This window comes from Festucalex cinctus, chromosome 10, assembly GCF_051991245.1.
Source record: "Festucalex cinctus isolate MCC-2025b chromosome 10, RoL_Fcin_1.0, whole genome shotgun sequence".
Lineage (NCBI taxonomy): Eukaryota > Metazoa > Chordata > Actinopteri > Syngnathiformes > Syngnathidae > Festucalex > Festucalex cinctus.
Genome location: NC_135420.1, coordinates 10,735,864 through 10,751,069, shown reverse-complemented (window position 1 = coordinate 10,751,069; position 15,206 = coordinate 10,735,864). Strand labels below are relative to the sequence as shown.

Sequence of the window (15,206 nt, the reverse complement as noted above, 5' to 3'; positions counted from 1 at the left end):
CCTTTGATTATATTATCCCATTCAAAGTCAATCTTACTATTTTTGCCGATGTAATGGCAAATACAATTGCCACATCCAATAGGGCGGATGTGCTGACATATTGCTTCGAACGGGCCACCTGTTTGAACGGTGTCTGCAGCAGAATTAAAAAGAAAAAAGGAAAGCAAAATCCTACCTCATTGTAGATGCCAAAACGATATGTGGGTCCCGTAGAGGTTTTTATTTTTATTTTATTTTATTTTTTTCCCCAAGTGACTCTTTAGTTGCCGACACGAAAGTAGTTTGTAGTATGTCCCTCCTCACTTGTCTTGTGCGCCAGCGTCCTCAGAAACTTTCAGCTTCACTTGTACAAAATGTACATGACTCTTGCATTGCACGCCAACATTGACATATTTGTCGCGTATGCGTATAAGTCAGCGTAAGGCATACCAAGCATTATTTTCAGTAAGACTGTGATGGCTGTTGCAGATAAGACTATCAATCAAACAAAACCATACCACTATTTCTTCATATTGTGACATCTTGCAAGAATGCTGCCAGAAAACGTTACTTGTACAAACGGCCACCGTTGGCCGTAGCCGACGCCAAAAACAAGAACAATTCGGCGAGTGGCGAGCATTAGAAGCAATGAACTGAAGCAGCCAACACAAACGTAACATACCTCCGACACCGCAAGACCTGTGTTGCGTTTACTGACACTCGGATATAAGAGTGCTAAACCGAATGAATGTAAAAATATAATTAAAAAAAAGGATAACCATTTTAGAGATCCATGCCTCAACTCAAGTTGGGCGGGCACAATCATCTTGGTGGGCGGGCACGGACCCCTATGGCCCGCCCATGGTGACGGGTGTGTGTGCCAGCCAACCACATACCATCTTTCAAGTTTGGCTTTGATTGACAGCTACGGCTAGCCAATGACAATCGGGATTGGGAGGGGTGGGGTGGGGGGTTGACGCGCACTCTGGAGACGCGCATTAGCCAAATCCACTTCCGGGTGAATAGTAGTGCACGACTGCGCTTTCGCTTGCCTGCGCTGGCCCAATGACTGAGCAGTGAGCAAACACCAAACCTCGATCCAGAATGATACAGTTGACGGCTCACATGACATATGGACGCCTTGTCGTTATCATGCTGCTGGTGCAATTGGCGTTTCCAGAGCCATGAGTGTTTCTATTATTGTTATCACTTACATATTGCAATTAGGCCGTGTTGCTCAGAATGGCGTTGTTCACAATTACAACCAGGCAGTGGCGTTGTGATGCAGGGTTAGATTTAGGGTTAAATAAAGAAAGTAAAATACAAAGATTTGATGTAGGTGGGACTGCACACTGCAGCTTTGTACCTCGTCAAATGAGTGGTGTGCCGAGTTACTTTTTTTAAATTTTTTTTTAAAGACTTTAGATTAATGAAGTGTTTGTGATTGTGAACGCCATAAATGCCTAATGCAATACATAACGTAATCGCAGCGGCATGGTCACGACAAGGCATCCATATGCCAGCAGTTGACCAATCACGTCGTAGTAGTTCTTCAATGAGTTGGCCAAACTCTCTCTCAATACGGCGCTGATTCAACAGAGCCCCCTGTTGTAGTTAACTGGCTTTGCGTGTGTAGATCTTGGGTTTTCGGCACGTAGAATGGGGTATATGCCACGGAAGAGGCGGGACTTCCGGGATTTTGCACATGAGCTTTGATTCCGGTCCAGGGCGCGAATGCGCAACCGAGGGGCACAAAGTCGGAAACACAAGTATTGTGACGCTGCACGCAGCCCACACGTCGCAAACCGAACCGAAACCAAAACTGATGTGCAAAAACAGTTCCGCCTCTTCCGTGGCAAATACTCCATTCCCTCGGCAGAATATCGCTGCCAAAAGTCACGTGAGTTTTATCCGTAGTTGTAGAATTGCTTTTTACGTATGCAAACATTTTTTTGCACTTGAAAGATGTTTTTGTTGTTGTAATTGAAGATGTGCTTCTTTGTGTACGTAGATCAGGTTTTGTGTAGGTAGATCACACGTTTTGTGTACTTAAATCAGGTTTTGTTTACGTAGATCAAGTTTTGTGAACATAGATCCCGTTTTTTGTGTTTACGGGGTTTTGGCATTGTTCTAACTCCATATAAATGAAAAACGAGGGAGTGTAAATGGAAAACCAGGAAGCCTAAATGAAAAATGATGTCATTGAGAACAAACATTTTTCTAAAGTTTTTGTTTTTGTTTGCATTTCACAAAGTTTTGTTTAAAACTAAAAGTTTTGTTTACACTTCAAGCAATTTTGATTGACTCCATTTAGTTTTGTTTACGCTTCAAGAAGTTTTGCTTGATGCTTTTTGGCACAAATCTCTGTGAGGTTTGTGCCAAAAGTCAGAAGCAAAACTGCGCTTTAACGCAAAAGGAGGAAGCGCAAACAAGGGGGCATCAACGAAAAACGAGGGGCCGTAAATGGGAAACCAGGAAGCGTAAATGAAAAATGTTATCGAGACCAAACATTTTTTTTTAAAGTCTCAGTTTTTATTAGCGCTTCAAAAAGTTTTGTTTGAAACTAAACGTTTTGTTTACAATTCAAGCAGTTTTGCTTGACTCCTTTTAGTTTTGTTTACGCTTCAAGAAGTTTTGCTTGATTCGTTTTGGCACAAATCTGATTACATAAGATTCGGCCCAATGCCAGCGTTATATTATTATTATTATTATTATTATTATTATTATTATTATTATTATTATTATTATTATTATTATTATTATTATTATTATTATTAATGATTAACTGCGATTGGCTGGCAACCAGTCCAGGGTGTCCCCCGCCTACTGCCCAGAGCCAGCTGAGATAGGCGCCAGCAGCCCCCGCGACCCTTGTGAGGAATAAGCGGTCAAGAAAATGGATGGATGGATTAATGATTAATTATCTTAATCTATGTGAGAACACTAATTGACATAGTAATTATTAGCCTGCGATTGGCTGGCAACCAGTTCAGGGTGTACCCCCGCCTACTGCCCAAAAGCCAGCTGAGATAGCCCGCGACCCTTGTAAAGAATAAGCGGTCAATAAAATGGATGGATGGATTATTATTAGCAATAATTTAACAAAGTGGGGCAACACGGTAGTCGAGTGGTTAGCACGTCCGCTTCCCAGTTCTGAGGTCTCCGGTTCGAGTCCAGGCTCGGACCTTCCTGGGTGGAGTTTGCATGTTCTCCCCGTGCCCGCGTGGGTCTTCTCCGGGTACTCCGGTCTCCTCCCACATTCCAAAGACATGCATGGCAGGTTAATTGGGCGCTCCGAATTGTCCCTAGGTGTGCGTGTGATTGTGGATGGTTGTTCGTCTCTGTGAGCCCTGTGATTGGTTGGCAACCAGTCCAGGGTGTCCCCTGCCTACTGCCCAGAGCCAGCTGAGATAGGCGCCAGCAGCCCCGCGACCCTTGTGAGGAATAAGCGGTCAAGGAGATGGATGGATGGAATTTAACAAAGTAGGAATCAGAAAAATATCAGCATGCCTCACTTTATTTCTATGTGTCTGTGCTTTACATTTTCAAATTATCATTACTGCAATTTTAGGAAAATTACATTGTCACATCACTGGTGAGCAACAACCCAAAAAACAATAGGGAAAAAAAGATAACGATGGTTAAAATAAATCATCTTCTAATCTATAGAGTCTTTGTTTTTCTTTTTAAAGACAAAAAGGTTTTGTTTACTTTTATTTTAGTTTTTTAATAAGAGCAAAGTATTACGTATTTTATGGGGCCGTTATATAAGATAATGATTGGACAGTATGAGCAACAGGAAAAAGGGTGCTTGTGTGGAAATAAAACGCACTTCCTGATTTAATTTTATTTTCTAATTTCAACCGGAAGTAGAGGTGTAGCATTATAGCTAACTTGCGGAAACTCAACGGTGCTGCTGGGGTGAGAGAGAAAGAGAAGGAGTCAAGTCTCTTCAGCTCAGCTCAGTCAACCGCCGGCGCCTTCTCCGCTCTGAGACGGTGGAAGGAGACCGTGCACAGGCAGCGGGCGCAGCGGAAACTTGTGCCGAGGACACGGAGAGGTAAGGTCAGCAAGCCCAGGTACTCTTGCGAACATAAAGACTTAAAACCCACTCAAAGGACAGAGATTTTGGAGGCTCAATCTCCTGATTTTGTGTGTTTTCTACACAGTATTTTGTTTATTTTTTGTAGTTGCGCTACCTCGTTACCAAATGACAGTCAGTGTGTGTGTGTGTGTGTGTGTGAGAGAGAGAGCGAGGCGGACAGGCAGACAAAGACAGAGGTGACCACCAGTTGACATCAGGCACACGTGTGAAGGGGCAACCAGCTGGGGGAAGGACTTGGAGCTTCATGATTATGATTATGATTGACCGTTTGATTAATACATTGATATGGGCAAATGATCAATTATTAAGTCATAATTGTGCGTCTTAAATGATGTGGACCCATATTTACTGTACATGCAGTATATTGAGGCATTATTTGCAGATATTGTGTGATACAAATAATGGGATTGATCAGATCAGGTACAATTGGTGAGTGGTTCTGCTTTACATTTTGAAGGTCGGCGGTTCGAATCCGCATGGTTGTTTTTATTGAAGATTCTAAATTGTCCACAAGTGTGAATGTGTGTGCGAATGGTTGTTTGTCTATACCAAACCTTGGCAAAGTACAACCGACCGGCTGGTGGCCATGAAATCAAAGTAAAGTGTAAAATATAGGCTAAGGTGGGTTTTGTTGTTGTTGTTGTTGTTGTGCTTTTATTTTATGTGCACTTGTGTGCAAACATGTGGATGGACACTCCATTCAAATCTACAGTTTGACAGACTGTACGTATTGGGTGTATTATAAGTCATCACCGTATCATTATACATAACTGTGAATAATATTAGACTTCCCTTTTATGTATATATTTGGAGGTTCTGACTGGGATTTGCTAATATGCGCTGGCAGTTGTTACGTAAAATTAATTTAAAATTTCTAAAGTATAAAGATGTAATTTTGATGACTGCTTATAATATAGTTTTACATTTATATTTCATCTATCTACACAGTAATCTAAAGCAATGATTTTTCTAAATACTTTAAAAATAGTCTAGACAAAGTTGAGCTTCAGCATGGCTATAGTGTTCCAGTTTCTCTACTTACTTACTATACTGCTCAGTCTGTGCCCTGCGATTGACCGGCGACCAGTCTAGTGTATACTGTACCCCGCCTCTGACTCAAATTTAGCTCCAGTCCACCTGTAGACCTAATGGGATTAATCAGTGCAGAAAATAGACGTAATTTTTTTTTTTGTTGCACGTTGGATGCACACATTATCATCGCGGACATGCCAGTGCTCTCCAGCAGAGGACACTAACAAGCACTTTCCAGGTCCTACATTGCCAACTACTGTGGTCTCTTGAAGTCTATTCCGTCTTGCAGCGCCGTTGGTTCTTTGTAGATACGACTTAGATGGCAGCATTAAAGAAGATTCACGTTGATGATTTGAATAACATTTGATGGCGAATATGAGCTTCGGCTGTGTGTGCAAAGCTGTGTCCTGACTCAGTCCATGTCGAGTCAGCACTCTTTCTCTCCCTAAATATTGTTTCAGATTTACAGGGCACATTTTCAGAGTGAGGGGTTCATGTTGGAGGTTCTCGGTCCTGTTTATGTTCCCACTTTTCATCTGCGCTCTGTTTATTTGGGGAAATGGAGAGAGGAATGCCTGCCCCTCTTTTCCTCTGTCTTTATACCAGACACTGAGTGAGAGTTTAGTCTGAGATAGATCCCCCTCTGCTTTGCATTACTCCCATCACCTGTTCAGGGGTTATACGTGGAGAGCTGTTAAAAATATCTTTTTTTTTTTTTTTTTTCAGGACAGCTTTGAGGGAATAATTCCTGCTGAAGCAGTCTGAAACGCTGCCTCTGACTTGTGACATTCTTACGGGCCATTTGATCCTCCTGCCTCAAGGTCTTATTAGAAGAAGGGAAGCAGCACCACCGGTTTAATGCAATAATAAACTGCTACTCTCTGATCAAAGCGTTTGAGAGTGAGAGAGAGAGAGACTTGAAGTGAGACTGAGGGACACTTAGCATCTGTTTGCGCCACACAAACTATTCTGACTCGGTCATATGGTTTAGATTAGCGAGCTAGTTTTCAGATAGCCGCACATTATCTGGCAGCGGTTTAAGACAAGGACAGCAGAGTTTGCTTTTTTTTTCTTCTTCCATATACTATAAACTGACTATACAGCCCATCTCACACATAGTGCTGCACCGGCTGCCTAAAAAAAAGTTTTGTCAAATGGCTTCTGCGCCGGCTTAGCATCATTACATTGCGAATTTGGCCCAGCCTTCAATTCCCACCCAATTATCCTGAGTGGTCCAACTTTTCTCCCTCTCGTTACAACAACGAACTCTTTCTTCTCTCCTTCTTCTTTCCCCCTTTTTTTTTTTTTTTTTTTTTTTTTTGTAAATCGTGATTGCTCAGAAAACTGTGTGGCCTGTCTGCAGCTCGGTCCAATTTCTCTCTTGTCTCGCTACGGTCTAGTCCAAGGCTTTGTTAGATGTCTTCATCCAAACAGGGAGCATACGCTCGCTTTGGCCTTGTGATGAACGTTTCTATTTTGCCTTAGTGCAGGGGTCTGCAACCTGTGGCCCTGGAGCCACATATGACTCATTTGTCCCTCTCCTGTGGCTCGTTGTGGATCTCTAAAGAAAATTGTATAAATTAATATTTGTTTACATATATTTATTTACATATACATTAAATATTATTTAAATTAATTATTTAGATAAAAAAATAAAATTCAATATTTGAAAAAATGTCGCATCCCAAATTTGTAAGCTGTTAGAGAGATGAATGGTATATCAAAAAGTAAAAAAAAAAACTAAACTAAACTAAAAATGTCCAAAAAGTGACCATATAATGTCAAAAAAGGAAGAGGAAAAGCAGAAATTTACCATGAAATGTCCATGAAAATTGGCAAAAATATCAGAGAATTGAATAAAAAAGGCAGATAAGAAAACATTCATAAAATGCTCCAAAACAAAAGAAGGCAGAAAATGGCCATAAAATGTACAAAAAATTGCCAAAAAGTCAGAAAATTGATTTTAAAAAAAAGGCAGAAAAGAAAATGTTCAAAAAGTAACTATATGTTGAAAAACATAAGAAGAAATCCCCCAATTTATCATAAAATGTACAGAAAATAGTCACAAAATGTATTTTTTTAAAAAGGCAGAAAAGAAAATGTTCAAAAATAAAATGTCCAAAAACTGGGGAAAAAAAACTGAAGAAGAAAATGTATCTCAAACTAAAGTATTGGATGCTGCATATTATCTGTTATGGTGCAGCTCTAGCTCTTGCACCCTCAGTTCACACTAACTCACTTTGTGATGAACGAAACAATGTTCAAATGTTTTGCGGCTCCAGACACATTTTCGGACATTTATTTGGCCTAAAATAGCTCTTTTGACAGTTAAGGTTGTTGACCCCTGCCTTAGAGAGACCACGCAAAATGTACGACGTTGACACATCTGAAAGATGACGTTTTATGACTATCTCTCACCGTGGGAGGTTTTGAAAAATAGTGCATGCATGTTGTTGTGTGTCCACAAATCATTTTAAGAAGCTTGACTTAAAAGGCGACGGGATTGGGGAGGTCTAGTTCCCCCCCTCTAGGTTTAAAAAAATAAAATAAAACAAGATGAGAGTTGAGGTAATGAAAAGCACTTGATATCAAGCTGCAAGTTTAATAAGCCTCTCCATAAATTGAGAGTGGGAGCAGAGGTAATGAAACGTAGTGGACTTGGGCTTGTGCAGGAAATGACTGGGAGAAAGCCTGAGGGAGGGGAAGAGAGAGACTTTCACTTGTTCCACAAAGTGTAGAAGGGAAGCGGTAACAGTACAAAGAGCACTCAGTGTTTTACTGTGCCATCCCAGTGCTGCTTAAAATGACCATAAGACAATAATGTACTTGGTGCTCTCGGCTGCCCTGAGCAGGTCACACTCTGCTGTCTTTCCTTCACTCCCCAGAGCTTTGCTGTGATTCCCTCCTCTTTTTCACAAGGAAACTTGCTCCCCTGCTCTCGTCACCAAAAGGTTTCCCATCTGCTTCCGATTACCTTTGGCTGCAGTTGGTGAGCTGCCAGCCATCTGGGCCCGTGTGGCGTCTCCGTTTGCTCTTCTCTCCCCCAGACGGCTTTGAGGAAAGGAGGGAAGGGAGGGAAGGGCTGACTTTTCGAGGAGTGAGAAGTGTAGGAGTTTAGCTGACATTGCAATGTCGAGTCGGAAAAGTCAGAGTCCAGTAAAAAGAAAGGGGTCCCTATGAAAATGAGAGTCGGGATTCTGGTTCTTATCCAACCTGCTTTCCCTTGGTCTTGTAACTGATAGAAGAGAGATTCAATTCAATTCAATTCAATTCAATTCAATTCAATTCAATTCAATTCAATTCAATTTATTTCATTTCTTAAAAAAAATAAAATAAAAAATCTAATCAACAACAACAACAAATAATCAACACAAAGTAAATGACAGTGAGCGGTCTGTCAAAATGGTTTCAATATAACAATTCTATGTAATAATTCAGCAGCATGTTCTTGTGCTGTATGTATTTTTCTAATAATTGAGCTTTTGTCAGGTTTTTGATGATGCAGATAGACTGGGATAATTTTGTTTTACAATCCAGATTGTTCCATAAACTGACACCTTGAGTTGAAATACATCGTTCTTGTTGTTTTGTTCTATATTTTGTTTTACAGGAAATATCTGTCCCTCTTACTTTATTCTCACTTTCTCTCTCTTTTTTTTTTAATTTAATTTGTATATTAACTGGTAAACTTTCATGATGGGCTTTAAACATTAATTTGAGACGGTTAAACTCCATCAATTCATTAAATTTTAAAATTTTTAGTTGTATAGATAATGGATTAGTGTGGTCTCTGTATCCACAGCCGCAAACGACACGAATAGCACGTTCCTGTAAAAGAAAGATGGAATCGGTGTGGGATTTGGCTGCACACCCCCACACTTCAATGCAATAGTTCGGTTATGGAACAATCAATGAATTATATAATAACAAAGCATTCTTGTTCAATGATTGTTTAGCCTTATGTAAAACTGCTACAGTTTGTGATACCTTAGATTTGACATTCTATATGTGATTTCCGTGTTGTGTTCATCAATAACAATACCTAAAAACTTTTTTCATTAGTCCTTTCTATTGCTGTACCTTGCACTGACAGTGTTGCTTCAACATAAATATTCCTACAGCTAAAAATCATAAATCTGCTTTTATGAATGTTTATGGACAGTCTATTGGCATTGAACCACTTCATAATTTTCTGAAACTCTTTCTCAATTACTTGTAATACCTTATGTATATTTTTCCCAACATAAAAAAAAGTGGTGTCATCTGCGAATAAAATGCATTTTAACAATTTCAAAAAGTTGTAATATCATTCATATAAAGGAGGAAAAGTACTGCCCCCAGAATTGAGATAACATCATTATTTAATTCTTCTATATTATGCAGGTACAATTGCCTTACAGATCCATGGATTTCTGCATATTTTTGGTTGAAATCAATCTTATGGTCAAAAGTAGATAGTGTCTTATATGACTATGTAAAAAGGAACCACCAAATCAGATTACACTCTTTCATCACAAAAAAAGTTTGCTTCTACATTATTCAATTTTTTATTTTTTTTATTTTTTATTTTATTTTATTTATTTTTACTAATCAGCAGTAGAATACGCCTGGGTTTCACCCAAAATCAGCTGTTTTAGACCCAATTTTTTGACATTCATTGTAGTAGAGTTAACATGACAAACACTTTGATCAATCACAAGCTGATTGTAACGGTTGAATTTCCAGTGAGATGCCGTGTTCATGGATTTCCGCATTCCACTGAGAGAGACATCGTGATATCATTAAAAAAAAAGACCCAATCTGTCATTTGCTAGCCATCATTAATGTATTATTTTTTTTTCTTCAAATTTTCCCAGAATAATGATCAAACCAGAGCTGCTTAAGACATTTCTTTAAACAAAAAATGTATCATAGTTGACAATAATTTCCGTCATTCCTCATTAGGTTTCCCATTGACGACAATTCACGTGAATGGCACTCAAAGACTAAAAAAATGAAGGCAAAGCACGCGAGTTGCTATTAGTATGAAATTGCGTTTTAGTTGAAGAAGTGTGCTTGATTTCAAATCCAGCGTAATTGGTTATATTGATTGTGCTGTGTGTAATTTTTTGACATTTTTGGATAATAGTACGCAGATGACAAAGTTGATGCTGGCGATAGCAAAGCTTTACTGTACATTGAAAGCCTGCTTCAGGTTTTGTGTCTGGCATCAATGCTCAATGACGTTTCAATGTGCACTTCTGTGGCCGTTCATATCCTGCAGTTGAAGGCTTCTAAGCTATACATCATTATAATCGCCTCTCTGACATTTATTTATGGACTGCTGCTTTCCATCTTTAACTCCTTGCCATATATTTCAAGTCACTGTGAATTCCAGAATGAACTGGCCAGGGAAATATGTCACTCACTTAGATAGCGCCATCATCTCAGGTGTGAACTGTTTGGTATGTCAGAATATAACAGGAACAGACTGTGCATAGGCTTGATCACAGTCTACCATTGTAAATAGGTAAACTTGATTGTAATGTGCCGGCATGGTGATGAGTGGTGAGCACATCCTCCTCACAGTTGTAAGATCCTGACTTCAAATGTGGGCTCCGGCCTTCCTGTGTGGAATCTGTGTGTTTTCCCCGTGCTTGTGTAGGTTTTCACCGGGTACTCCCGTTTCCTCCCGCATTCCAAAAACACGTGCGTATGATGCGAGTTTTTAATGGTTAAGAGGACATCATTTGGGTATTGGTAAAACTTTCTTACCATCTCCTGCATGTGCTTTCTTCCTTTTGCTTCTTGGAATATCTGAAAGCTGTCTGATGGGTGACTTTATCGTCTTCTACGACCTTGCTTTTGATAGCCATCTATTGGCTGATTTGTAAGGAATGGACTCTGAGTATCCAAACTCATTTATTTTTTGCCCGTTTCTTTTGTAGCAATCCATGTCTTGCTTGACAATGGATTTTTTGTTGTTGTTGTTATTCAATAAAAAATAGTACATTAGCCAGCCTTGGATGTTGGGCCTCAAAACCCCATACAGTTTTTCCATTGAAGCGCATCTGCAGATTTGTGGTACTCAGTGTGGTGTAGCAAGACTGCACAATTTATAGTGAAACTTTGTAGAGGCATTGCATACTGGTGAAGGAAAAAATTATAAAAAAAAAAAAAAGATCTGGAGATTCAGAAATATATTTTTAAAAATGAAATGGTCTGTTGATAAATAATCTCATCTTCTGAGTGCTAGCAAGTATCCAGCTAATTAACACATTAATGAACAAACAAACAAACACAAATATAGCATAAGGCTCCACAAATATTTGTTCATTTTTGTTAACAGTTCAGACTTGGCTTTCTGTTACGGATACCTGAAGGAGACAAACTTAATAATTGGTGGTAGGCTCTCTGAGGCACCGTAGTGCGCGTGCTTAAAAAGCCCTGCACTTTGAACTTAGGTCATTGCATTCTATTAGTTCACCACTAGATGGCAAACGTTTCTTCACACTGTCTCTTTAAAATTAAAGTTAGTTTTAATTTTTTTTTAAACCTGGTAAGTTTTTTTTTGGTTGTTGTTAAGAATGCTTTGTTTTAGTTTTGTTTTTATTAGTTTTATTATTAGTTTTTTTTAAAATACATGTAGTATTTGTCGAGTGAAAGATTAAAATAAAGTTGCTATTTTTGCTAAGTATATGTATAATAAAGTAAACTAAATAGTAAACTACAGTTCTCAAGCAATTATTTCTCCTTCCTTCTTCTGTACAGCAATACCAAAATAAATACATTTAAAATTAACCCGGAAGCTCTTATACGATATAAATTGGGAAAAAAAATGTAGACAAAGGACATTTTCGCTATAATTAAAGTAATTTTTAGTTAGTTTTCTACATATAAGATGTAGTTTTTGTTTTTAAATTTTTGATCATTTTCATTTTTTAAAATTTTGTTTACGAAAATGTTTTTCCATTTATAGTTGTAGTTATTTTGTTAGTTTTCATGAACTACAATAATCTTGGTCTGCACTTTTCTGAATGCCATTCTAGTTAGATTTGTGCTTGATGAATCGTAACTTTTATCTTATCGGCTCTTAACATTTCCCCCCTAGTCTCACATCGACTCTAGTAACAGTTGACTTGCCAGAAAGTCAGCCAATTATAAGCCGCACAGTCAAGCATTCAGCGTGCAACTCACTCAGCCATGCAACCAACAGCACGGCCAGCCAGCATAGCGGTGATGGCAACCTGCTGCTCCTCTCAAATTGGCTCATTTTACCCCCAGATCTCTGACATAATACCCACTTAAGTCCCTGTTTGGGCAGTGAGCGCAGCGTTTTACAGCATCAATGCTTTCTTTGTGTCTCTTTCTTTGCCTCTTTCCGGTGGGCAGGCAGCTTAAGGAGTGAGGCCCGGGGGGCCTCAGGTTTGAACTTGCTGTTGTCTTTGACCATCAGAGTGAAAGATAGGGTGTGTGGCCTTTGCCAAAGCCAGGATTGATTAGCTTTGAGACATGCAATGCTCGGTGGTGAGCTCAAGCCTGTGACCCTTTTTACTCTGGTTTACGTATTATAGAACAGCTTTATTTCTCACAAAGCCTACATTTGCCTTGTTCCATCCTGTTCTCCAATTTCCCTCATGCAGTTAAACTTTCCCTTTACAGGGCTGCGACGAGGAGTTTGTTCCTGTCTTTGCCTCTGAACTGGTTTCCTCGCGGGTCTGTTTACGTCTTGAGGCCTCCTACTGGATCCATCATTACTGGCTGAGAGACGCTCGAGAGAGGCTGTCATGTCTGACTGCACATTTCCTGAAGCCATGGCCAATCAGAGCGTCGTGCTGTCCCACTGCTAGGCGAGGGGGCACCAGAGAGGACAGGAGACATGTTGGGACCAAGGCCCGGGGACCACTGCACTGAATTTTGTTACTATAGCTACTACTGTAGTAACCATGGAAACGCTATGGAGGACTGCTCTGATCTGCACTGTCGTCGTCGTCATGGGTGCCACAGAGGTCGCAGGTGGACGCAGAGATGAGTTTGCACAGTCACAAGGTGAGGAGACGGTTACGACTTAGCAGCTAACTGTAAACCCAAACACGAAACTCGCCATGGAGGTCGACCAGGCTCACTTATCTGTGTCCATTCATTCGAAAAAGAAACTTGGAAGCAAAAAAGTTGCAATTGCAGGGCACTTAATAAGATAGATACAGTACAAACAAAATATTTCATACATGTTTGATTATTTTATGGTTTGAAACTCACCTTGCCAAAATGCTTCACATTCTGATAGGGGGTGCAGGTGACCACCTCAATGGGCTTCACCAAAGTCCTACAAGCTTGAGTCCCCCCCTCCCCTGCATTTCCTGACTCCACTGCACCCCCTTCACAGATCTGTAGCACAGACGCGTTGCCGCCCACCTCACATTTCACCAAATAGATCCATGTCTCTCAGTGCCCTTCCACACACGCGTGAGTCTAGAATTACCAAAATCGCTCTAGGGCAAAGAGTGTAGATGTCTCGCCATCCTGAACAAGGATGTAACTGTATATTTCCTAAACATGACCTCTGGCCCCATCACAGCCAATGGTGCTAAATGTGTGCCATTCAGAATGATATAAGTTTTCTTTTGCAGGACGTTTTTGTTTGCGGTAACATATCTTAGTTTTTTCTTAATATAACAATACAAAATTATTTATCCTGTGACAAAAATGAAATCGTATGCAAATTTGCAACTCACTGTAAAAACTGTTTTCAGTGTGCATACAAATAGGTGTTTGCTAACGTTCACCTACAGCAAATTCAACTTCACTTGGGTATGCCTGTTTGTATTTGTATATTGTATTTATGTTACACCAAATCTTTACAGATGTCATAATACACACAAATTAATGAGATAAGTTCACTGGTAGGCTGTTGAAAGTGTCTTTTTATGGGTCCAATGATGACCAGTGTATGTTTTTTGTTAGTGTCTGTATTTATGTAGGTACATGAGGACTAATGGCTATTCAAGACAGCCTGCAGCAAGTTTGGGCTTTTTTTTTTTTTTTTTAACTTTTTGGTTTTATTTATTTATTTATTTATTTATTTATTTATATATATTTTTTTTTAATGGGGCGGCGTGGATCAGTGGTATGGTGGTCGTCTCCCAACCCAGAGGTTGTTGGTTCGATCCCATGACATTGTGAACACGTCGAAGTATCCTTGAGCAAGATACTGAACCCCCAATTGCTCCTGATGCTGCGTCATCAGTAGGTGAATGGGTCGTGAAAATGTAAAGCACTTTGAGGGCCTTGTAAGGTGGAAAAGCACTATATAAATGAATTGCCATTTGCCATTTTTGGATACCTCTTTGTACTGCTCTTTAGTTTCTTTGTAACAGCACAAACAATGTAATTTCCACTCCAGGATTACATACTGTATATTATAGAAATAGCATCACATTTAAAGTTAAAGCAATTCAAACAGAAGAACACCAAAGTCTAAAATGAGCCCAAGTATTATTTTCATTCATGTTTTTGTGATACCTCTCATAGTGCGTTGAACTGTAAACCTCAAATTTCATCAAAGTGAAGAAAATGAGTATAACAAAAATATTAGATACATAAAAAATACACATAAATTAGGTCTGCTTTTTTTTGACTCATACGATTATGATCAGGGATGTTTGACGCCACATTTTTTTTAGACTGATACCAGAACTCAACTCTTCAGTAGTCACCGATACCAAGTACTGACACCCCTAGTGCTTTTGATACATACAATTTCATCCCCCCAAAATATATGGTATAAAATTTTAAATAAAGACCTACATATGCCAAAATAGCATTTTGCCTTAAAATTGCATGAAATTATTTTTCTAATTTCTAGCTGGTATCGGCCTCCATCGCGAGTACTGATGCTTTGAAATAATCTTCCCAATACCGATACCTGGTATCGGTACTCTCCCATCCCTAATTAGGATGCAATATGACCAAGTAAAACCCTTGATATATTGGCACACGTTAATCAAGTTCCCCTTCACACTAAATGGGAAACACACTGACTGTGCCCAGTTGACATTATTATAACAAGAAGAGACACTGCTAAAACAGTTTCAGACTAACAAATAAAACT

The 15,206-nt window shown here is 39.4% G+C and overlaps 1 protein-coding gene across 1 annotated transcript in view; it reads left to right on the top strand.

The window, feature by feature from the left end:
• The first annotated feature begins 3,913 nt into the window (after nucleotides 1-3,913).
• The window catches only part of adamts10 (ADAM metallopeptidase with thrombospondin type 1 motif, 10), a 52,284-nt gene continuing 40,991 nt past the window's right edge, over nucleotides 3,914-15,206 (top strand). The window contains exons 1-2 of the mRNA XM_077535017.1: nucleotides 3,914-4,039; nucleotides 12,758-13,144. Of these exons, the coding sequence (XP_077391143.1) occupies nucleotides 13,042-13,144 (103 nt within the window). The 5' untranslated portion in view covers nucleotides 3,914-4,039; nucleotides 12,758-13,041. The remainder of the gene's footprint in view (nucleotides 4,040-12,757; nucleotides 13,145-15,206) is intronic.